Below are 27,198 nucleotides of genomic sequence, written 5' to 3'. Positions count from 1 at the left end.
AGTGACAGGTTATCTGTATGCGCCCGTTGTGCATGATGTGTTTATGCATACTTGTACAAGTGTAAATAAAGGCTTCAATCGTGAGCTGTTCGCATTGTGTAAAAGGTCAGTTCCCATGCAGATGGTGTTCTAGAATTGCTGCTCACAGTTACAGCTGGATATTTTCTGCGTGTTTTTTGTCTCCTCTTGAGTTCTCGTTTTCAAAACAAAACGAGTGTGATGCAAATGAGTCAATTGTAAAAGGGAACTCACCTGGGACTTGTAATGCTTTGCCATCAATGTTCATTGTCATTTCCAATTATTTGTAGCTTAAATTTAAAGTAGCTTAAAAGCAAAAACGCTCTACCACAAAAAGGCTAGAAAAAAGTCTACATATATGACTCTACACAAACATAACAGCCTCTCTTTTCCTATATCTAATTATTTAACTATCTACTCATTGGCCTCTACCAAACATTTCATTAATAAAGGCAAACAGTTATGTAGATATAAGTTTCTAAATGAATCAACTGACACCACAGGCTATTATTCACACGCATGATGTAAACATATCATATATCCTGTTATACTGCTGTCAGATCAAAAATAACCATTTGCTCTATGCGTGTCCTTGTAGTGGTTGCTATGGTGAAGCCACACACAGAGATATTGTGAATTTATATAATGTTTTGGTCATTGGGTCAAAGCTGCTATTCTGAGGCAAAACAGTGTGTTTTGCAATAAAAGATAATAATTAGTCCTGTACATTTCCAGTTTTTATAAATCAGCATATTCTGGGTAAACAAAAGTACACTCTCAGAAAAAAAAGGTACTAATATGTGCTCTTTAGATATTAATATGCACCTTTTAAGGTACTAATATGCATCTTTTAGGGATAAATAAGATACAAAAGTACTGTTTGAAAAGGTAGCAACCCAGTGACAGCTTTTGTAGTTTTTTTCTGAGTGTAGATCCATGCAGAACAAATTGGCAATGCCAACTGAAGTGTGTATGTGTGTGTTTGTATATATAATGCATTATAAAATATTCATATAATGCCTTCTAATGCACATTGTAATAAGTTGAATGTGTTTTTATAGCCTTTAGCTGTAACCAGAGTTAATATCATCTATAATCATTTATAATACACAATCATTTCACAATAATTATAATACTTATAAATGCATATTTATTGTAATAAAGAATAAGATGCATCAAAGCATACGATCAACAAGTACATCAGTCACATTCTAACATTTTATAATTGTACATGTTTTTGTTGCATTACTAGATGAGTATTGTAATGCATTCAAATGTGGCATACAATAAATGTGATTTTATAATTAGTTATTATGAAAAAGAAATGATGCATTACAATGTGGATTATGAATATTTTTATAAAACACATGTGACCCTGGAACACAAAACCAGTCTTAAGTGTCAATTTTTAAAAATTATACATCATCTGAAAGCTGAATAAATAAGCTTTCCATTGATGTATGGTTTGTTAATATTTGGTCGAGATACAACTATTTGAAAATCTGGAATCTGAGGGTGCAAAAAATTAAAAAAATATATTGAGAAAATCGCCTTTAAAGTTATCCAAATGAAGTCCTTAGCAATGCATATTACTAATCAAAAATTAAGTTTTGATATATTTACGGTAGGAAATTTACAAAATATCTTCATGGAACATGATCTTTACTTAATATTCTAATGATTTTTGGCATAAAAGAAAAATCGATAATTTTGACCCATACAATGTATTTTTGGCTATTGCTACAAATATACCCCAGCGACTTAAGACTGGTTTTGTGCTCCAGGGTCACATATATAGTGTTTTCAAGTTATTATTTATATTTAATTTGTTGACAATAAATTTTAAATATGCAAATAATGATAAAATATTTATAATCCACATTGTAATGAATCATATCTTTTTTATATGGTAACTGTAATTATAAAACCACATTTATTGTTGCCCTTATGGCAAGACGTTATACTGACTTTTTTTTTGCATCAAGCTCTATTTTATTGACAGTCATAAATTGAATATTTTAATAAACACTTAACTTGAAACCGGTACGTGCTTCATAAAAGTATACAAACTGTCAATAAAACGGCAAGATTATATTCAGTATGACACTTGAGCCACTGACAGACATCCAGTATCAAGTGCTACAATCATCATTGACTCTCAGAGACTCAAGCAGCAGGGATCTAGTGGATTGAAGCAGGATCAGGTCAAGTCTGGAGCACCTTCCCGTCCCCCAACACCTCATTTATATTCACTTGTTCTTCCATTAAGTGGTCCACTGGGGTTGTCCCGTCCTCTGAGTGAACAATTACATGTGCACCTGCCGTAAGAGTCTGGGATGGGTTAGCTTAACCTTCAGCTTCCCACCCGACCGGTAAAGCCCGGCTCCCTCCGCTGCCTATTTACCACAATCCATTTGTGGAAAGACTCTGAATTAGAAAGGCACTATCCCAAGACTCATTGCCATTTATTTATTCCTCACCCTGACTGAACCTGTATCAGCCCCTGAAGGCTGAAATTAGGAGAGCACACAGGCAGGTGTGTTTGTGGCAGCAAAAATCTATGATTAAAAATAATGCTGTTCATTCTTATTGAAGCAATCAAAATTTCTCAGTTAAAAGGAATTCAATTCATCAATTTAAAATGCTAAACAAGCTTATTCTGAAAGCATCACTATGGTGTTATAACAATGAACACATGACTGCCCACATTTACATATTCAACAATTTGGAATGTCCTGATGAAGAGAGAAATAGGCCAGTTCGTAGAGGTAAACCGAATAAGAACAGGGTTGTACACTATTCAGAACTGAATTGAATGCCATTTGAATTATAATTCAATATCCTGAATTTTAATTGAAGAAAAAAAAAGGAAGTAGAATTAATATGAATTGAAATTCAAACAAATTCACAAATGTCATTTTCAACTAGGAAAGGAATGTATAATTAAAATTTGAATTTGAGGAAGTAGAATTAAAATTAAATGAAATTCAAAGAAATTCACAAATGCAGTAAGTGTAATTTTCAGCTAGAAAAGGAATGTATGAATAAACAAATTAAATGCTAACTTGAATTTAAGAAAGTATAATTAAACTGAACTGAAATCCAAAGAATTTCACAAATGTAATGTCATTTTTCAACTAGAAAAGGAATGTATAAATAAAGTAAAATGCTCATTTTAATTTAAGGCAGCATAATTAAAATGAACTGAAATTCAAAGAAATTCACAAATGTAATAAGTGTATAAATGAATGTACAAATAATGTGAATTTTTCAATTTAAGACGAATTTAAAATGAACTGAAATTCACAAATGCAATGTTTAATTTTCAACTAGAAAAGAAATGTGTAAATAAAATGCACACTAGAATTAAAATGAACTGAAATTCAAAGAAATGCACAAATTTCAAACTAGAAGAGGAACGTTTAAAAAATAAATAAAAAATACAATTCTCAAAAAGTAATCGGGATGCTAGCCTTTTTCAGAAAATGATTTCCTCCCATAATACCTCCAGTATTCACAAATATGGCTGATCAGTTGTTATCAAGCACCTGGTTTGTGTCGGTGTCCACCTTCACGGAGATGATTTGATGAGATGGTAGTTCAATTATGAGCACTAACAATAGATGGATTGAATCAGAATCTTTGTGAAGGTGTGCACGTTCAGAGCTCCATTAAACCTGGCCTGCATTAATTTACAATGCCCTTTTTCTGAGCGCATGCCTTTGTCTTCTCACTCTCAAGCCTGATAAATTCAGCTTGTCATTAAATGTTACCTTGAAACAATGCAATCGAAGTAATTGTGTCCAGAACAATGAAGGTGTACGCAGGAGACATCAGCATGGATATATCTTCTCTAACCGTCCTGAGCAGTTCAATGTGAACAGGACACAAAACGGTCACTGCTGAATACAAATATCAGCAGTCACTGTCACTAATCTGACGAAGTGGGAGAAATGAATGGATATTGCAGGAGTATGATAAAACAACTGCTCTTCTCAACTGTATCTTTAAGACGGGTTGTTTAAAATGGAAAGTCATTGTTTTCATTCTTGCATACAGTACATAATTGCAGTCTAATGTGTTTTTAAATATCTAATAGAGACATTATGTGACGACAGGCATCCAAAAACAGTAATATTTTAAAAATATTTTAGAATTTAAAATAACTGTTGTCTATTTGAAAATATTTTAAAATGTAATTTATTCCCCTGATGCAAAGCAGAATTTTCAGCATCATTTCTCCAGTCTTCAGTGTCACATGCAGGGTGCGAACTACGGGGGAGCTAGGGGGAGCTCGGCTCCCCTTAATAAGACATGGGCTCCCCTGAAAACGTGATTTGTGAAATTTTGGGGGGTCTCAAAAAATATTGACAATGTGTTATTTTGACGTGCAATTTCAGTTTTGTGTAATGTTATCATTGTGGATTATTATGTGTTAAATTGCAAAAATATCATTCATTCATGCATGACGGCGATTTAAACCCAATTCACTTCAATAAAGATAACTATACATGCTATTCTTGTCATGAGCATCAAGGTGTGGGGGCGCTGCGGTGCAAATTCCACTCATGTTTAGTACATGTTAACTCAAAGATTCGTAGAAAAAATATAAACGCTGGACTCTGTGGTCGATTCTGTGTTAAGGTAAGGCATGTTATTCGCAATTATGTGTTGTGGCTGGGTTGTTATAGGTCTGCGTGACTCTCGATGTCTCGAGGCCTAATTGAACGGAGGAATTATGGTATTCTTCTGTAGCCTGACGACGAGTAACTTTAACCGTTGTTCATGTGATAATAGGGTAATCCTGTATAGTGATTTATCCTATATAGCGCTTGCATAAAGCAAGTAGTTATGTTATGTATCTTTGTAAGTCATTGTAAGCCTACATTGTAAGCCTACATTCACGCCCCGCCCCCCCCGTTAAAAAAAACAAAAAACAAGTGGGCTCCCCCAAAGTCCACGGTATAGTTCGAACACTGGTCACATGATCCTTCAGAAATCATTCTAAAATGCTGATTTGGTGCTCAATTATTAATAAGGTTTCTTATAATTGTCAGTGTTGAAAATAGTGTTGAGAATTGTGAGCATAAGAGACTTAAAGGTGCCATAGAATGCATTTATACAATATTTTAAATTGTTCTCTGATATCTACATAGAAGGTATGCGTTATTTGTTTTCCGTGCCTTTCTGAATACAGACACCAACCCATCCCTGCACAGCCTGGAACATAACATTTATTTCCATGATCTGCCATTTTCCTTGTTTCTTCACAATACCTGCAGAACTTCTGATGATTCGGCTGCGCAGGCACAGAACATGGGCGGGTATATGCAAATGTTGGGGGCGTAACTATTAGTGATCCCGACTGTAACGTCACAGTCAGTGTTATGTTCTGATTCGCCTATTTTTCAGTGGTCTTTTGCATGCATGAGATTTACATAAGAAGGAGGAAACAATGGTGTTTGAGGCTCATGGTATGTCATTTCCATGTACAGAACTGTTATTATTCAACTATGCCAAGGTAAATACAGTTTTCCATTCTATGGCACCTTTAATTAAAAAAAAAAAGGTAAATAAAAAAAAAGATTTATTCTGAATTATTTATTTTTATCGATCATTGATGACATTTTGTTTTATTCAAGGGACATTCCTCAGTCATCTCTCCTTACTCTGTTTATGTGGTAAGTGAAATCTTATATACTGTAATGTAACAGGCTACCGCTAGCAAGCAGCTAACATATCCCTTTAGTGGCTCGCGTTATTTTATTAGAATGCGCGTTATTTGTTTTCCTTGCCTTTCTGAATACAGACACCAACCCATCCCTGCACATCACATCCCTTGCACAGCCTGGAACATAACATTTATTTCGGCACCTTTAATTAAAAAAAAAAAGGTAAATAAAAAAAAAGATTTATTCTGAATTATTTATTTTTATCGATCATTGATGACATTTTGTTTTATTCAAGGGACATAATCTGATAAATGTGGCAAACGCAGCACTGCTCAAAATCATCCATATTTGCAATGCACAGTCCGGATCTTGTATTTATAGCCTTTATACTCACAGATCATTGATGACATTTAGTTTAAATTCAAGGGACATAATCTGACAATCTGATAAATGTGGCAAACGCAGCACTGCTCAAAATCATCCATATTTGCAATGCACAGTCAGGATCTTGTATTTATAGCCTTTGTACTCACAGGAGCTCATTGTAGATGCTAGTGCACTCACTTCCTCTAGGAATACTGCTATATCTGAATAATGATCTTCAGTCTATTGCACGTGATCCAGCCGCTGTATTTCCCATGACTTATGCCAAAAATCCCAGCTGCAAATATTTCATGATTAATAATTTAAGAAATTAAAGGGCCATCTCACGGAAAACATAATTTCCCTTGTTCTTCTGAAATAAATGTGTTATGTTAGCATAATCTTGTTTCGTGATGGCAAAATGCAAAGTGAAGGAATGTCTTTAACAATTTAGGCAGTTTAGACTGTTCTCCTAAAACAGATCTGTGACACAAAGCAAATTCATGTCGTCATGTAAAAACAAGGCGCTAGAGATTATTCTTGGATCTAGGTAAAGCAAAACTCTAGTTGAAGTGAAGTGACATGTGGCCAAGTATGGTGACCCATACTCTGAATTAGTGCTCTGCATTTGTCCCATCCAAAGTGCACACACACAGCAGTAAACACACACCCGGAGCAGTGGGCAGCAGTGGTCAGCGCCCGGGGAGCAGTTGGGGGTTCGGTGCCTTGCTCAAGGGCACCTCAGTCGTGGTATTGAAGGTGGGAGAGAGCGCTGTACATTCACTCCCCCCACCTACAATCCCTGCCGGTACGAGACTCGAACCCGCAACCTTTGGGTTACGAGTCCGACTCTCTAACCATTAGGCCACGACTTCCCGCTAGTTTGTGTTAGTTAGTTGGAGCTAACCAACGGAGATGCTGTGTAGTTCAGGCATGAACTCACCTTGGGTTGAAAAGGAAAGTAAATGCAGCACAACTAATTGCAGAATAGCTTGTGTGAGTCAGTCATCTTATGGATTCCTGAAAAGTCAGCATGTTATGGCTCAAGGGACTCGCTTACTTGAAACCGTGCAACAGCTTCCTTTCAAAAATACACCTACTGCAGCAGTCTACAGATAAAACGGTAATTAAAGTTATATTTTTATGTGTCAAAATTCCTGTAGAAATTACACTCTTACAGGGAAATTTCACATTTAGCATATTTAGCATAAAAATTAAGTCTATTTTAGGATCAAATATTTTTTTTCTTGCATTGTGACATTCATGACAATTAAAGCCATTTTTCCACAAATGACCATAATGCGTCCAGATTTTACTTCTAAGTTCCCATTATTCCCATTATTAGATTCTCATTCATGTATTACAGTAAAGGAATACAATAATGCATATATTTTTTTATGAATTGCAGTTTAAATTTTGCAGTATGAAGTATTACTTTGTGTAAATATTATTAACATATTATTTCAAATATTACAAATACAATAATGACAATGTTATACATGGTTTCTGCAGGTTTTATGAAGGTAAATTTAAGATTTTTTCAAAGATCCTTTTAAGACCAAGTAAAGAAAGTTTAAGGAATAATTTGAAGGGAACACAATGTCAATATGTTCTCTAAATGTCGATGTCAATATCAAAAGCTTAAGGCTGGAATAACTCTGCTCCCAAACACTTGAATATGGAAATAACTGCAAAAAAAAAAAAAAGTTCTTTATCAGTATTTTTGTATTGTTTTCCAGTGTAAATGTCTAAACATTCTTAAAATCAAGATACATTTTCTGTAGATGCAAAAGTGACATATGAAGTCTTGTTTTATGAGAAATTGATAAAAATGGAGTTTATGAATAAAACAAGAACTTATACCTACTTAATTCGACTGACAGGTCTGTTCTTGTTTTAAGCATAAACTTAATTTCGTTCAGTTTCTCAGAAAACAAATTCATATCTTTCCTTCGAAAGTAAATGTATCTTGATTTAAGGTTGTGTATATTTGAATTGGAAAACAAACAAAAATACTGAGGAAGATATTCATTTTTTTTTTTTTTTGCAGTGCATGCAACATTTAATGCTGTGACTTTATGAATTTAAGGCTTTCTGCTCTGATTTAAAGACTTTTAAGACCCGCAGAAACCCTGCTATAGTGAAAATGTGATAGAAATCACAATGAAAAATCCACAATCACAGTCCTAAAAATAGGTTTGATCTTATTCATGCTATACATATTATTTCTTCATTTTGATTTGGGGATGAAATATGACGTACTTGTAATATGTATTTGTACGTTTTGTAAGATCTGCCCTGTAATCCACATCCTCTAAGCTGAAGTCTGCATGTTGTATTCTTTACGGATTTGGATTGTGATTAGATATCTAAAACTGTAAACTGTTAACTGGGTGAAACTGGTCTGATATCCATCCCACACTCCTCACTAGTTTATGTTCTATCTATAAAAAAATAATGAGGACCTGAACCTTGGACCATTTTTATAAGGTGTATCTTTATATAAATGATTCAGCTTACTACAGCTAGCACATAAAGTGCATTCTAGTAGCCCACAGCCTGAGAAGTAAAAAATATACCCTATCTTAAGCAGATAACTGCCATTTAAATATCACACACTCATCAGATGTGGGCACACCATGCTGTGTTTTTCTGTCAATATGGGGTGCTGTGTGTACATTGAGGAAAAAAAATTAACTTAAATGATTTTAGCAAATGGCTGCAATATAACAAAGAGTGAAAAATTTAAGGGGGTCTGAATACTTTCCGTACCCACTGTATCTACAGCCATAAAGATTTTATGCAATCCATTATGCATAAAGAGTTAATTTATTCATGAGGGCAAAATGTGATTGTCCTTTGCCTTTGGATTCCTTTTCATAGCTATCAGTGCACCCTGTGAATAGACCACTGTTTTGTGCCTGGAATATAAATAGACTGTGTGTGTTGATGTGTGCAAGTCTGTGTCTCCATATATACCATACTATGTGCTATAAAAAAAATCAGGGCCCCTTTTAGCCTCTAAAACTGGCTAACGAAAACACTTCTGGGCAGGAGCTCTACATTTACATTCCTGGCCATTTATACTAAACAATGGAGTTGGCATCTGTTCCCATGCACTCTGCAATAAGTGCAAGCTACGGGTATCCAAAAGTCATCTATTTTTAACACTATTGTGCTTATTAACACTATATCTTCATAGTGACCCATATCCTGCACTATATGATGAGGATATACTGCAGGCTAGTTAAAAGGACAAGCGTAGCGACTTTCATAAACACAGGAATTATTTCCATCACCATTAAAAATATTCATTCTGAAATATGTAATTATGTGGCCATGAGGAAGTATTTTATTTTTTATCATGTAAAATTGATTTAGTTTTATTAAACATGTTGTCACTCAAAAATGTAGGTTGACCATGCATTTGCATACTGTACAAAATTCAAATTAATTAAAAATCAGAAAAAAAAGCAAGCTACATAAGCAGCTCAAATTCATGCAGCTGCCCTTAGATTTGTTTTTTGTTTTTGTTTTTTGGATTGTATTTTATCCTTTAGGAATTAGATTTTGAAAAGTGGGCATTCAAAACCACAACTGAAATAATTGTGCAGATGAATCATTACATACAGGAACAGTATTAATATACACTACTGTTCAAAAGTTTGGGGTCGGTAAGATTTCTATAATGTTATTGAATGAAGTCTCTTATGCTCACCAATGCTATTCTAATATTTTAAAATGTAAAATATGTTAATTTGAATGAATTTTCAGCATCATTACTCCAGTCTTCAGTGTCACATGATCCTTCAGAAATCATTCTAATATGCTGATTTAGTGCTGTAGAAAATTTCATATCATTGATGAAAACAGCTGTGCTGCTAAATATTTTTGTGGAAAATGTAATACATTTGAATAGTTCAAAAGAACATAATTTATTTGAAATATAAATATTTTGGCCACGTACACACTGTAAAGTTTCAGGAGTGACAACCGCATTTAAATACGGGAGTGAATTCCCTAAATTACAGTTTTGTGTGTGTACGGAACAGAATTCACTTTTGAAATGGCTATGACTGATACCATGGTAACCATAGCAACGTTTTGGCATCTTCAGTGGTTGGTATCTGCTATTTTTGGAAATATTACAGTGACCAAAGACTCATTATGTTCGGCGATATTAATTAAACCATCGTCGACAGAGCCGTCATGTTGTGTTTACGTTTGGAAGGTTGCTTGGCAGAGCACACTCTTGAAGGGTTGCCATGTCCACTTATTATAAGCAACACTATTTAAGCATCTGCGGGTTTGTTGTTTGGGCTTGGCTTATACAATCTAGTTTATGGAGTTAATAAAGAATGCAGGTGCAGGTCGCGATATTTTGGTATGTGGCAAATTTCCAAGATAACGCATTTGGATTTAAGTTTTTTACGGCCTTGTTCTTATTTGCGAGATCTGGCAACACTAATGAGTCAAATTGCACCTGGTTCACTGTGATTTCTTGCACCACGCATGCAGAAAAGAGACACAACACTTATACGCATTTAAATACATCATTAACAACAGTTCGGTTCAATACACACAGAATTTCTGCAAATGCGTTTGTCACTCCTGTAAATTACTGAAGTGTGTGTACAGAACAGGAAAAGGTGAACTGACAACCAATTTTTAGCTGCAGTGTGTACATGGCCTTTGTAAAATTTTTTGTAACTTCTGAATGGTAGCGTAAATAGGGTCAAATTGTATTTTTAGATCCAACCACACTGAAATGGATCACAACATCAAACAGTGAAACGTGTACTCACAAGTGGTTGGCTTGTTGCAGTTGTGTCCATGTCGAAAGTACTGCGGGTTCTCGATGACAGGAATGCGACTCATGCCGATTACGACGGCGTCCGGTCCCGCGTCGAGAGAGCAGTGTGTGACGATACCATGGTTGACATGATGAAGAGGGCTTGCAGAGTCTTCCTCACCGCTGATGACTGCCACTGGGCCTGCAGAGCAAGCACAAAGTAATGATAAACGTACAACCAGAGTGAATGTTATTTAGAAGCATTGAAAAAAACAAAGATGTTCTACCACAACATGGCTTTGATCCAAATTTAAATGCTGATTACTATCTTTGTAAAGAGCCAAAGGAGACATTATACTTTAAACACCAGCTAAACAGGATGACTTAACAACCATCGGCTCATTTCACAACATAAAACCTTCACAAGACTACAAAGACGACAAAAATGCTTTCATCAAGTTTACTTATTTATTCATTGTGAAATTGACAGTGGTTTAAAATCATCCAAATTTGCCACCTGAGGGAGAGCCATAGAGCTGAATTGGAGAATTGGGAAGGAAGGGTGGTGTTACCGCTGTTAAACATATCATTTTCAACAAGCCCACCTCAAAACAGGACTCTTCAAAACAGTCGTTTGTTCACAAGCACACTCAGGGGACCGGTTTAAACATGGCCAACCAAGCAAATCATCAACACAGAGGGACTGAAGTACTGAATGTTGTTTTTTTGTCTCCTCAAATGTCTAAAACCTGTTTGTAATAGTTCAGACCTGAACAGATATCTGTAAACCCACCTAATGAGCATCTTTGGTTTTGAGACTTTAGTGTTTGCAACTTTACAGATCTTCTTTATGCACCAAGAGCTTGTAACACTCCAAAGAGAAAGGAAAAATTTAAATAGCATCATATGACCCCTTTAATGCTTGATGTGAAATTCTGTTATCCTAATGTGAAAATGAATCCCATTTGTCTGAATACCCAGATTTTCTAATGAAAATCTCTAGCTCTGTTTCAAAACCTAGTGAGCTGCCTTACTGTCTACAGAGTGCTGCAGGAATGAGTCCTAAAATTTCTGGTTCCATCATCCTGATGTCAGTGGGTTTTTCGAATAGGTTTTTGGTTAGATGTCTGAAATAAGCTCATGGTATTTTCATGTTTTATTCTACAACATGAATATATCAGTAATACCCAACTCGTGACTTACGCTTTTACGTTGCTTAAAAATGAAATTGAACTACAGAGCTTGTTGGGGACTATAAATGTCATCACGGTGAACAGGTAAATTCATATAACTCTGATCTTACAGCCTTGCTATGTTTATAATTGAGCTCTAGCAAACTATTTCAACTCAAACTTTATAACTTTTTTTAAATTCAGATTGAAAGACTTTGAAAGAGCTTGGTGGTGGTGACACTGAAGTCATTTATCTGTAGTATTTAGGCTTCAAAATTCATGAAAGTTGTGTTAATTTGTGAAGATTATCTTGTTGAACAAAATGTGTAAGTATCATACACTATATAAAAAAATAAATAAATAAATAAAAAAATTAAGGTAAAATACAAGCAGCTGTGGTTGCAAGAAATGTACAATAAAAATATTGTAGCAACATTGTATGTTTTACAGATTTAACTAAAATTCACTGTAAAAAAAGGTATTTCATTAACTGATATACTGAAGTATTAATATCTGTTTTGTACACTGACAACCACCAAAAACAGGTGGTGATGAGAAAGTCACATGATGAATCAAAGCTCATCACAAGCAGCTTTTCCACAAGCTGAGGTAAATACTAATATATAAAAGGTGCACAGTGTCATTCACACAGATACTAAACACCATTATGGTAACATGCAGGACACTATAATAATGCATTAAACAATAATTAACAAGATTAGATGTAAGATAAAAAAAACCTAATGTACATAAGTTATAAGAAAAACTAAGCAGCATAGTTGAAGTGTCACACAGGGAATTCTGAGAGTGTCAATTTATAGTTTTCCCACTGTAAATTACACAATAAATGGTTCTTTTTCACTTTCAAAAACTGTAAATTTAACAGTATTTTACTGTATAATTACATTAAATATAAGGTTAGATCTATTACAGTTATATAGGTTTTTACCATTAAACCATACCATTTTTACAGTCTTTTACCTTGAAAATCATGATCATTTTTTACAGTGTACACCTTTACATTTTTTTTTATTATTATTTATTTAATAATCCAAAAACAAATAGAAAAATCCTATTGGGTTTTGTTAAAGGAAATCAGTGTGAAGCTTCTGGTTTGTCATCCTTGCAGCCCTTTATCTACACACACACACACACACACACAAGAAATATTGGGTAAAATATTCACTTTTTAATAAGATTAAATATATATTTATATTCCACATTTATGTCCACAAGCCATCTTGGACTATTTTAAATTAGCTAGTCAAGATCCATTTTGGTTTTGCCCTCTCAGTGAAGGATACACATCATGCAAATTGGCCAAATGAGGAGATCTTAAAAGACCGCTTAAGTCTTTGTGCCCCATGATGCTTTCAAATGCTGTCTAGGTAGGCAGCTCACTAGGTGAGGTTGTCACATCCTGTGAATTTCAAAGGCTATAACATCAGAAATAATAGTTTTTCATCAAATCAATAAATCTCACCAACTCTTGTGCCAGTAGCAGTTGAAGAGACCTGAAATGTTTTTTTTTTTCCTCACCTTGACTGTCTCAGGGTTATGGAGCATTGCCCAGACTTGCTAGGTGTAACCCCCGCAAATACAACCCTAGGTGCAAGGTGTGTGAAGTCTTGCCATAACAGCAGATCCGCAGACAAGACGCAAACACCAGACTGAAAGTGACGTGCACAAGTGACATGGCTTGTTTATTTGTATTGCGTGTTGAATTTATTAGGCTTTGAATAAGGCATAAGGTTTTAGCTGTAGCCATGTATTTAAATTGCATGTTTGACCACAACAGTAATGTGTATTCTGGATAAGAGCATCTACTAAAGGTCTCAAATGTGAATGTACATGAATGTCAGATAGAAGAAGTTTTGCAATCTTCTGCAATTATCTGAACTGGTGAAGCCTCTGCTCAGTAGCTCATGTGGTGACAGAACACGTAGGTAGAAGTAAACACACCTCATGTACAGAACCACGTCTTTTGAGTTTGACATTTAGGGTCCTAGTGAGAAATGATGCTTGTTGGCACAAAGTAAATCTGAGAGTTCGATATTAAACATTTGAGTGTAAGTCTTGGTGTTCCCAGTCAAATCTCACTCTGAGGGAGTGTCTGAATATCGGCCGTTATTGATGATCCTTCACGAAGTAGGCTATAGGAAATTTATGACTCCTCCATTGGGCCGATCATTTATTTTGTTTATGATTGTATAAAAAGCTTTGGGAGAAAAGCAGGAGAATATTTTATTCTACAAGAATGCTAAACCTACCATATGCATCATACAAGTTTAGTTTGTCTTTAGCCACTGATGTTAATGGGCTGTATCTCACGAAAATCCAAGGTAATTTTACCCTGAAAAATAAATAGGTAAATGTATTTAAATATTTATTTATTATTGCATTAAGAGAGGCATATTTTAAGAGCATTTAAGATTTTAATGACATTATTTTCATAACAAATTAGCACATTTACCCTCAACATATTAAATAAATCTGGATCAAAACTCATTACAATCATTCTAAGTGGTAATTCTGATTTGATTCTCATTACTACTCAGCATAAAATTAGCATAAATTAAAACAGATATAACAAATACCATGAATACTACATACTGTACAATATTGAGTTGTTGTTTTTTTTAGAGTAATGATTGAATATTAATGGGAATATGCAATTAAATATTATAGAAATGGAAAAAATGTGCTCAATTGTCATAAAAATGAAAAAAGAAGAAGAAGAAAAAATGCTTAATTTTATCAAGCAAATTATACTTTATCTCTTTCTTTGATTTTGGTGTTAAATATGAACCGGACATGTTTGTAACAGTTAGATACCTATATGTATCAAAATGGAATTAATCATTTGTTATGCAAAAAAAAAAAAGTAATGTAAAATGTAAAAAATGTGTTTGTCGTTGTACAACCACATCAGTTCGCAAACAATATGTCAATATGTTACAAGGGTAAATAAAAATAATCAAACTCAATAGTCGAGAACATTCTGCAACTGTATTGAACAGACTAAAAACAGAAACGTAGTGGGCATGTGACTAACTTAACATGGAAAAACTACAACTCGTGTAATTCATAATGTTACCAAGGCTTCATGAACATTAGAAAAGCTAAGCAAGCACTATACAATCATTGGCGCAGCTTGATTCCTAGTCTACAGTAGCACACATTCTCCTGAACAGAACTGCAATGAAAAAATAAAGAGCTGCTTTCATCAGTCAGACTCCAACCATTTAAACCGAGGGAGGTGTGATCAAAATTGATAAGGTTGCATCATCCTGGGCAGTAGGTGGTGGACCACGATTGAGCAGGGGCCATTAAATATTTACCTTTTATTACAGAGTCGCAGGCAGCGCACAGAAACATGTGATCATTCATATTCTGACAGTAAGACTGCTATCGATCAGGCTACTGCACGGCCCCATGACTTCACTGATCCAACAGTGCAAAGAAAACTCAACGAGCTACATTCAAAACCCACAGCAGCAGGCCAAGACGCAGAGAAAATAGATTTGGACTCTTTAGTGCTAGCACAACACTTCATACTGAACTCAAATGAGAGGAAGCTATGTAGAATAAAGATTACAAACATATTCATTCTATTTACTGCAAATGATCTGACAATGCAAAGTGTTTAAGGTTGTATGAATATCTATGGATGCTATGGAAAAAATTTACTCACAATTCACTTTTTTTCTTACAATTCTGAGAAAAAAAAGTTATGACATACGAACTCAAAATTGTGAGATATAAACTCAGAATTATTGTTTTTTTCTTACAATTCAGAGCTACATTTCCCAATTCTGGGTTTATATCTTGCAAATCTGTTTTTTTTTCCTCCAAGTTGTGGGTTTGTCTTGCAATTTCTCTGAATTCTGATTTTATATCACAAAAAAAAGTATGAATTGTGATATAAACTCAAAAATGCAACTCAAAAGTCTGAACTGTGAGAAGAAAAGTCGCAATTACCTTTTTTAAAAAATATTATTATTATTTTTTATTTTTTTTACCTGTGGTGGAAACAAGCTTCCATAGATATCTGTTGTGTGAATTATTATTATTATTATTTTTTTAATTATAGACATCACATTTACCATTTAGTGACATGTGACATTGACTGTTGCAATAACACAGTACTCTTACACTGTCCTACAAATACAAAACACTGTAACCAAGGCAACAATTTTTAACATCCTTTATAGACTATTTTGATGGAAAAAAATAATCAAAAATAGCTGTTCATATTTCTGAAATATAATTTCGATGACACTTGCTAAATTAAATATGGTCATGTGACAACAACGTAGCAGACTACTGTTTAAAACATACAACATATGTGCAACAAGCATTCTGTATCACATATATATTCTTACTAAATGGAAAGCATTATATACTGTATACTGTGCAGTATACTTGAACTGCATTCCACAAACATAACCATAGCTTTTGTTAATGATTAAGACTGATCGATAATCAATCTCGGTTTTATGGGTTGCATTAACTTGAGTGTGTGGTTTATTGTTGGCTATTATGGTAATCAATGTAAACTTCTATGAAAAACCGTCTGATGACAGAACTTGGCAATTCCACTAGCAATAAAACAGCCTTTTTTATTTTAACCAATCTCATACAGGTTATTCAATTGGTAAAGAACTCAAGAACCAGTCAATAATGAAGCCAATAACTGAATACAACAAAGGTTTAAAGCAAATACATTATCCAAAATGAACATTTTGACATCCCTGCCAATGGTGTGAAATATATTTTGTAAATATATAAATTAAGCATGTAAATAAATATAAAAAAAAATACAGAATAGACATACAAAATATATGTATTTTGCTTTTGTGTTTTACTATATTCCAGAGAATATATATACTTTATCATAAAGCTCCCTCTGTGATAAATGTTAGGAAATGTTTGTATGTCTATATGTGAATCCAAATGAATTTATAGACAAATGAATGCAGGGTGCCAAGTTTGGTTCTATTAGGCCTGAAGGGAAGGAAATCACATCAATAACCACAGACAATCTCCTGAAGCTCGCCAGACCAAAGCACCAGCGTGGGTTCAATCACAACTCCAAAAGTCTAGGAAATACATCTGCAAATACCGTGGCAAACAGAAAGCTGAAATACACACCAGCTAATCTTAAATGTGCAGTACAGATAATCACAGAGGTGAGCCGCTGTCACCCAAAATCTGGGTTAGCATAATGGGCTCAATCAGACACAGTGCTGGAGGCAAGAATGTAATTATTGTCTGATTCTCCTCAAGTCGTGCCACAGACGGTTACATAACATGTATTAAATCAGCATTTCTTTTTAGCTCTCCAGTTAATTCTAGATAGAATTCCACGGGTAGTCCAAGAGGTTCATTAAACAAACAAGTCACACACACACACACACACGCGTGTGCATAGGGGCCCTTGGGCTATATTTTGCAGCTCTTAAATCATAATGTAGCTGTGTTAATCCCATCACAAGAACAAAGTGACAAGTTCACAGGAACAAACAAGCTCAAAATGAGAACAAAACGAGAGAAAGTGCAAAACGCTTCATTTAATAATTCAAACACTTGTTAAAAATAAAAGCATTTTTGTTTTCATGTTGTGTCTGTGACCCTGTTACAGTGTCTAGAACACAGGGATTCCCCTGTCAACACTGTTTTTGCTCATCAAAGGCAGATATGAGAAATATTTAATTTAGATTCATGTAGCTATTTATAGTGATTGCCAGAGTTGCAGTTTTGACTAGTAGTAGCAGACATTGGAGAATTGTCTGCAGAATTATTGGAGAAACAAATAAATTAAAACATTGATGAGTCATTAAAACATGATCAGTCACCCGCACATTTGATGGCGAAGGTGCGCTGTGCTTCCGCCACGATGTAAAGTGATAAACAGCGCAACGCTTGGTCCATTCAGATGTGATAATGTGGATAACTGAACAGAATAGCTTTAAAGTGCCCCTATTATACCTTTTCGAATATTACCTTTCATGCAGTGTGTCATGTAGCTGTATGTGAACATAAACTATCTGCAAAGTTGTGAAGCTGACAGTGCACGATAAATAAAGTTATTGTCTATCAAAAAAAAGAGTCAGCTCGCAATCGCCTAAACGAGTCGTCAGGAATTCGAATCTTATTCTGTTACGGCTCTACGTCACAAAGTAACACATTCGCATTCCACGTTCTACGTCGTCAACTTGCGACGACGTGAGAGTAAAATTTCCGTGTGGTTAACATCATGTCGAGAAGATGCGCTGTGAGAGTAAATTTGTTTTATCACATCTTATAATCACCACAAACTTGTTAACACTTGACACTTACCACTGAGAAACGTCCTGCTCCAGTCGTGCTTGCGAATCAGTCTCTTGTCGATCAGCCAGTTCAACCGTTTCATCATCAGACTCCGGCTCGAATTGGTAAGGTACAATCGATACCATCTTTTCTATGTATTGACAAGTCTCCAGGGCTGTCATTCCGTCATGGCAATGGGCGTTTCGCTGTACGCAGTGGAATATTAGCAACCTTAAAAATGGCATAATAGGGGCACTTTAATATCTTCTTTCTCTTTAAATGTTTAGTTCTAATTAATTTTAATTAAAGTAAAATGTTAATTCAATAAGAGCCTGATTACAGATAAATATCAGTGTTAACATAAATATCAGTGTTAACATACAAATGTTAAAGTCCTTAAAGGGATAGTTCACACAAAAATGTAAATTGTCATCATTTACTCGCCATCGTCTCATTCCAAACCAGTATGAATTTCTTTATTCTGTGGAACATAAAATTTGAGAAATTCTAGATTTTTTTTTCTATACAGTAGAGATCAAGGGTAACCAAAATGGTTTTTGGTAACGTTCTACAAAATATCTTCTTTTGTCTTCCACAGTTGTGTTTGGAACGACATGAGGGTGAGGAAATGATGAATGCATTCTAGCTCAAAATCAGTGCTTTACTGTCAAGTGCAAGTGACAAAAATGCATTATTAAGTTTGTTGCATTTGCTGTGAATTCAATAATATCATTATTTGTTTCTGTCCTGTTTTATTTATTCATTTATTTACTCTAATGTAAAGCCCTATAACCCAGCAAAACATTCACACAACACGTGGGCCGGATAAGCTGGAATTGTCCAGGGCCGAATTTTAACCCCAGTCCAGCCTTTGGTGACCAGTGTTTACCGAGCTCTGATGACTGATGATCCAAAAATAAGTTTATTATCAAAAAGAACAGCTGAACACCAGTTAATAAATAAAATATATAATTAATAATAAAATATAAAAATATATATATTTTGCATCAATATATTGTAATAAAATATATTGTTTAAATTGAGTAATTATTCATGTAAAATGCTAAACTGATGAGACTTGGTTTTAATAAATAGAATAGCCTATTATTGTTAATGTAAAAATACTAAATCTGTTTTTTTTTTTCCTGATAGTGTAAGTAATGTTTATTTAACCAAGAAAATTTGACTAGAACATGAATTTACATTTAATTAAAAAACATTTGTTCGTTCGTTCGTTCATTCATTCATTCATTCATTCAGCTTGCTTGCTGGCATGCTTGCTTTTGATTTTGTGGATAAATGCCCTTGAAAATATTAGTCAAGGATTCTTCCATAGCCAGGTTTACTAATTAATTACATCAAACTGTTCGCTTTCAAAGCATCAAGAAAAAATACATATATTTTTCACAATATGACCTCTTTAAGGATAACACTTTAATGTAAAGTGGCACTTCTATTCTAAACAGCACTAATGACAAACTTCAATGTTATGCTTTAGTCAGAGGGAGAGCTTCCGATGCATTTAAATCATTTCTACAGTTATCAAACATTCACACTGTGTTTTCTTAATTCCTGCTCTTTCAGATGTCATATAAATACACGATGAGGGGGCTTTGCAGCACTGAATGCTGCCTGAGGCTTATCACTGTTTGAGAGAATGCAAACTGCTTTTGTTAGGATTTCAATAAATTCTGTCCATAACCCTTTCAGTTTATTTCTTACACGAGGCAGAATATCCTCCAGCAATCTGTGTGCTGCTGAACGATAGCAACGTTTTTGAAGTTCCAACCCTTTTTTGATTTTCCAATGCTGCCCTTGAAGTCATTTGGTTATGTGTGAATCCAAATGAATACCCATATCGCATGCTTGTCCATCTGTAATTGTTGTATTAGTCCTCAGAAAGATGCTCTGCTAATGTCTGCAATTAATATAAGTGGGTAGCTTTTTGTGCCACTTAAAGTTGCTGCCGTTCTGCAAACACTAACCAACACTGGTCTGATTCATCAAGTTCTTGAGGATGCAACATGATTCATGGTTTTTCTCTTAGTGATTTCCAGAAAGCCCATGTCCCAGAGAGGGTAATTAGATTGGCACACAAAGTGAAGACTAAATGGGACAAGTAATACATAATATATGATTGATGCATATATGATTACCAGTATCTTTTAACTCATGTTTGAGAGGACCACGCCATCCATTAAATCCTGCCAATTAACTACTGCACTGTATATAATCACCTGAATATATATCACTTCCATTCAGATGAACTCTTGACATGTCTCTCTTAGTGCAGCAATTAGACAGATTTACAATAGCTCTTTTCCAAAACCTAGTGAGCGGTCTTGCTTATCTAATTAGGCTGTTAGCGCCTAAGACAGCATACTAACAACATGGAACCTCAAAATTGACTGGTTTGAAGTGCCCTACATTTGTAGCAACCCTCTTCACGGTCATGGCACACAAACAGCATTTCTTAATTTCTTAATTAAGACACTCGTGGTTGAGTTTGAGTGTATGTTGCTAAGCTAACAATGTGACATGATAAGCAGAGCACACTCACATATTGAGTCTTCAGTGTCACATGATCCTTCAGAAATCATTCTAATATTCAGATTTATTATCAATGTTTTTTTTTTAACCTGTGATACTTTTTTCAGGATTCTTTGATGAATACAAAGTTATAAATAAAATAAAAAGAACAGCATTTTTTCAAAATATAAATATTTCCTAACAATATAAGTCTTTACAATCACTTTAACACATTTGTCACAAAAACGCGCACGCACACACACACACACACACACACACACACACTTTGTATGTTTTATTATGTATTATAAACTGTAAAATATATATAAAATAAAATATATATATATATATATATATATATCATTTAACTGTTTCTCTCTGCTAAAGTCTAAGGGCAAAAGAAAAAAAAAGGCTGGCACTAAGAATATTCCGTTTGTTTGATCAACATAAGAGGAAGATGAGTGTTTCAAATTCTCAAACACACAGTGTGTGCTGATATTTTTCAAAAGCAAATTGTGATCTTTAAAAAAGCGACTTCCTCCCACATCTGGGATTAAAACGATTATAGACTATTTTCGGGGTGTGTGATTCTGAGAGTGCAGTGATTTCTGTGCTGTTTAACAAACACTAGAGTGCTGGAAATAAGACTGATTTGCATTCGCCCACTCATCTACAGTGAACATGACGTGTTCTCTGAGGGATGACGCTGGTATCAGAACATGGCAGACGGTGTTTTTGAGATGTACAGTGAAAGGCTACAAGTGTTCCTCTAGCAGATCAACTGGATGGATGACTGTGTCATTGACTAGTGTCTGAGATACGTGACTCTCCGCATGCCTTCAACAGAGATCCTAAATATGCTGAAAAGAAAATAAGGAAAACATTCGATTTTCGAGTTGCCAAGGATCTCACAATGCAATATTATCACAATACGCCATAAATTGTGCATATTATCCTGTCAGGGGGAACAACAATTTAACCCTGGTGACTGAAAAATGACAGATTTAGAGATTTATTTTCATTTAGTGGATACTTTTATCCAAAGCAACCTACATTACATTTACTACAGCAACAATTCCCTTGGAGCAACTGGGGTTAAATGCTTTACTCAAAGGCACAATGGTCATACTTCATGGATCTGATCATCTAGGGCTCAATCCAGCAACATTCTTGCCTTTAGCCACCACAAAATCATCTACTATGAAAGCAATTCATTTAACGTTTACATCTTACTGATGCAGTTCCAATATAATTCACTTTCTTTATTTAACGAAACACAAGATGTCCTCATGACAGTGACCTGTTGGTCAGATGGCCTTAAATCAATAGTTCACCCAAAATTATGGATAGAGGACTCATATTTGTGGATTATTATGAAGTTTTTATCAGCTGTTTGAACTCTCATTCTGACGGCACTCATTCACTGCAGAGGATTTATTGGTGAGCAAGTGATGTAATGATAAATTTCTCCAAATCTGTTCTGATGAAGACAAATTCATTTACATCTCAGATGTCTTGAGAGTGAATGCATTTCCTTTAACTGACTATTCAACGAACTCCTATTCCAAGAAGAGTCACCAGGTGCCTCATTTGCAACTACAACTTTATCATCACAGACCCTACAGTGATTCTGAACATGTGGACAATTTTACTTCCCGCCAACTTGAGTCTGCATACTTATATAATGTTGTTTGACAGATAAATTAAACGTTTTTTTGCCTGAAAAAGACAGAGCGATAACAATGCATGACCTCTTAGGGCTTCCAGACAACAGAAAACATGCTATTTTCACATACTTTTTGCTTAAATGTAAGTAATCTCATTTCAGTGCAAATAGACAAAAAGTTCTTTATGCAAAAATGTACATCAAAGTGGCATTGCATTGTATAATTATACTGCTTGCAATGAAACACTGTATTCATTTTCCTTTGTTCAAAACTTTTGTTAAGTCAGCCTGGACCATGTTAACATACAGACTCTATTCAAACTTATAATTATATATATAACTTATAATTTTAGCCTCAGGTGTGCTATTTATATTTAATTAGTATAAACCATATACTTTTTAAGAAAGTAAAGGAAAAAGTTTGAAAATCTCACATTGATTTATACTGATAGAATGTTCAGTATTCAAAGTGTAGCCAACAGCGAAGACATCATTGTAAAAATCTGCATTCTGAATTGCACTTGGTCTTGTTTCTGTTCTGATTGATCTTCTTTCTCACTAAAAAAAAGTCTATTTGTCCATTTATGCTGCCTATAATTTTTGTTGCCATGCAAACACTGGTAATTCCTTCAGGAAACACAAAGGCTTGAGATGTGTGTACACTAACACAGACTCTGATTCTGCACCGCGACAGCTCACATCATTGACGTTATGAGCATTGTGGAGCCTCTATTAAATTAAGTGACCCATCAATGGATGCTGAACACTGATGAGGGGGAAACACAGTCTTGATTCGGTGTGGAAAAGAAATGACTTCTCCATCCCTACAGCACACTTCACTATCGCGTCCCCCTCTCCTGTGACAACCGTGGCAACACACCATGACGATCACAGAAATTGCCTATTATAGATGACAGTTCCGCTAAAGTTAATGCACAAAATGCCCCCGTGTTTTCAAAAACGTATTGCGCAGGTCAGACAGAATCATTGGAAGACTGGGATATAGAGCGTGGATAATCAGGATCAGGATAAATGCATGTACATATATGCATGTATGGAAACAGGTGCTACAAAATACTAAAATTTTGCATAAGCTATAGGACAATTGTGGTACTTTTTTTAATATATTTTTATTATTTTATAATTGATACTTTTATTCAGCAAGATCATATTAAATTGATTTAGAATGTTACAAACGCTTTCTATTTTGAATAAATGCTGCACGTTTCAACTATATATATATATATATATATATATATATATATATACACACACACACACACATACAGACACACAAGATACAATATATATATCTTAGCATCTTTACTGATTTATAATCCATTAAATTTTGCAGCACAGTTTGTATTGTATTGCACCTAATGGTCAATAACCTCTCACTCTATCAAATACAGCTATTTTGTTTAATCATGAGTTTTAGCTGAAGATTTATTCTCCTCACCTAGAATGATCCACAAACACAAGCCCAAAATAAACCAAACATGTCTGTATTGAGAATTCTGACCATGGACTGAATGTTCCGGAACAATTTCATCTCACCAGTTCACAATTAACTGCACACAAACTGTTTTTGTATAATCTACATGTGCTCACCCCAATCATTATCAAAGCACGTTCAGACCGTGTCAGCTTCATATCATGTTTAATGGTGTTACGGCAAGAGGGACTGAGCCATTTCACTAGCGTGAAATTGATTTAGTGCACTGCCTTTAGGGGGCCGATAATGACCCCTCGTCTCTGCATGACACACACCTTCATCTCCATTTCATACAGCCTTAAGAGGGAGAGAACAGCGTTTATCAATGTCCCCTATTCCCTATATAATAGAGTTGAGATGAGCAGTATCTGTCTGGTGAACAGCATTGAGAGGTTAAGTGATTTTACTATGCAGTACTATGTAGTATGTTGGAAAAAAGAGGTTCTTTACAGCAGCTCAATCACAGAAAAGCATAAGTTTATCCACAGGTTACTACAAACAGAGACCATACTGCAAAAAAATAAAATAAATAAATAAACAAATAAAAAAATACCAGGGTTGTGAGTATTTCCGAATTTAATTTAGAACATATATACATATATGATTAATGTTAAGTTGCTTTAAAACAGCAGAATTTAAATTTAATTTGAATTGAGTTAGCAAATAGGACACACAATTGCAATTTAAATTTCAAAGATGGATGTCAAATTTCATGGATGAACGGACGGACGGATGGATTGTTGGATGGATGGAATAAAAAGATGGACAGATGAATGGATGGTCAAATAGGTAGATGTATGGACGGAATGAATGGATGGATGGATGAATGGATGGATGGACGGAATGAATGAATGGATGGATGGATGGACGGAATGAATGGATGATGGATGGATGGACGGAATGAATGGATGGATGGACGGAATGAATGGATGGATGGATGGATGGATGGATGGATGGACGGAATAAAAGGATGGACAGATGAATGGATGGTCAAATAGGTAGATGTATGGATGGAATTAATGGATGGATGATTGGGTGGATGGATGGATGGATGGATGATTGGATGGACAGAATAAAAGGATGGACAGATGGATGGATGAATGGAAGAATAGATGGATGGATGGACGGATAGATGGATGAATTGACTGGTGACTAGATGGATGGATTTCAACAGATGTCAAATTTCAATAGATGGATGGATGGATGGACAGAAGGAATGGATGGATGGATGGAGAGACGGATAGATGGACAGATGGACAATTGGATGGATGTATGCATGAATGGGTGGACAATTGGATGGATGGACAGATAAGTGGATGTATGGACGGAATGAATGAATGGATGGATAGATATAGATGGATGGATGGATAGATAGGATTAGGTGAAGTCCTCTTCCTATGATTGCAATTCAAGTTCCAGTTGGCTGATTTTTGTACAACCTTTAGCATTTTCTTTAAAAAAAAAAAAGAGCATCTATACAAAATGCACCTCCATGATGGACGGTGTTCTGGGTGGTTGCCTATCCCATGTCAAAAGCTAGTCTCTAGATATGGCTCGAATGACGTTTTCAATGTAAGTCTATGGGCTTTCTTCTGTTTTGTCTGATGTCGGAAGTCTGATGGCGCAAAAAAAGGCCTCACTAAGCCACATGAATTGAGGTATCATGCATGTCTGTAGTGCAAACAGTGCAGGATGAGTAATGCGTCAAAGTTTAATACTTTTTCAGGTTTCAGGTTTGTTCAAATGCTTTAGCAAACACCACTTATAATACCAAATACTGCTACAGTCAGGCATAATGGGTTCATATTGGCACTGTGTGAGAGCTGGGGAGCACTTAAGCAACAAATTAACCTGAAACAATGATAAAATACGAGATGAGTAAGGATTTTTTGGAACAGAGGCGTTTCCCATCTCAAGAGGGGTATATGCTCATTTTTATTACCAAAATGAGGTGATTACAGATACTTGTTCGGTCGCAGGTAGGGCAGGAATATGGTTGAAACCGCACAGTGCATTAATTCAATGGGGAAAGTATCCTTTTAAACCCCAATCTTAATGGAGTGAAGTGCTTTTCAGAATTGAAAAATGGAGCTGAATGGCCCAGTTCCACATTTGAGGAGGAGGAAAAAAGGCAGCCATTCCTTACTGTGATTTTGACATCAGAAAACGGTTATTGTTCCGTATCAGCGACAGCTTCAGTATGTCTTTGTACGTGGCCGTCTGTCAAAGAAACTGCATGTCAGGGTCGCTGCAGACATGTGGGTGGGTGTCTTCACATGTGAGCTGTTGTTCTATGTGTGGCTCCACTGACTGCTTCATTGGCTGGGGCAAGGTGAGTCAGTCAGGCATGAAAACTTTGGGTTTGATGATGTGTGCTAAACAGCCCTTGGCTTATTGCAGTAATGTTGCCGAGGAAGGTTTAAGCCCTTGTGACAGCGATGATAGGATCTTAATAGGCAGGTGAGCTATCAGGGCAAAGAGCATGGAGGGAGGCAAAGGGGAGGGTTTTTGTGATGAAGCTAAAATAAACCCTGTCACATGCAGTTAGTGATGTTACCATCATGAGTTGTGACTCTTCCTCCCAAATATTTGGCAAAAAGCAGATCTCATGGCATTTCAGATGTCTGATGTGATATTAAGATGTGACCAAGCATACTATATGTGACCCTGGACCACAAAACCAGTAAAATTTTATCCAGTAACTCGTCTATCTATTTTCTCATATTTTGAGTGTTGAATGGTTATCATTACGTTTAATATTTCTAAGAATTTAATTGAAAAATGACAACGAATTCTCCTAGAATTCACACTTTGCATTCAGTTAACAGATCCATACGAATCATGCATGAAATAAAAGTTCTGGGGTGTTTTTCCCAAAAGCATCGTTAACGAACTGTGTTTTTAAAATTACATTGAACTATAACGACATTAAGTTACTTGCATTCAATCTTTTAAATGATTCATTTATTTTGTTTAACGAAACCAGTGTGAATTAAACTGGATAGATCTGGGGTGTTTTTCCCAAAAGCATCGTTAACGAACTGTGTTTTTTAAATTACATTGAACTATAACGACATTAAGTTACTTGCGACCGTAGTTGCTTTGGGAAACGAGCCCTGTCAGTTTTGACTCTTTTGTGCCGATCGCTTTTCCATAGAGAGGATTATCAGTGAAGTAAT

General features: G+C 35.2%; 1 protein-coding gene across 1 annotated transcript in view; it reads right to left on the bottom strand.

Annotated features, from left to right (window-relative positions):
• The window catches only part of ntrk3b (neurotrophic tyrosine kinase, receptor, type 3b), a 126,138-nt gene that overhangs the window by 15,994 nt on the left and 82,946 nt on the right, over window positions 1–27,198 (bottom strand). Inside the window, exon 12 of the mRNA XM_016545819.1 lies at window positions 10,859–11,047. Within this exon, the coding sequence (XP_016401305.1) occupies window positions 10,859–11,047 (189 nt within the window). The remainder of the gene's footprint in view (window positions 1–10,858; window positions 11,048–27,198) is intronic.

The sequence above is a fragment of the Sinocyclocheilus rhinocerous genome, unplaced genomic scaffold (genome assembly GCF_001515625.1).
Source record: "Sinocyclocheilus rhinocerous isolate Xijiao unplaced genomic scaffold, SAMN03320098_v1.1 scaffold760, whole genome shotgun sequence".
NCBI classification, from domain to species: domain Eukaryota; kingdom Metazoa; phylum Chordata; class Actinopteri; order Cypriniformes; family Cyprinidae; genus Sinocyclocheilus; species Sinocyclocheilus rhinocerous.
The sequence above is the reverse complement of the archived record's forward strand: the minus strand, read 5'-3'. Positions and strand labels throughout refer to the sequence as shown.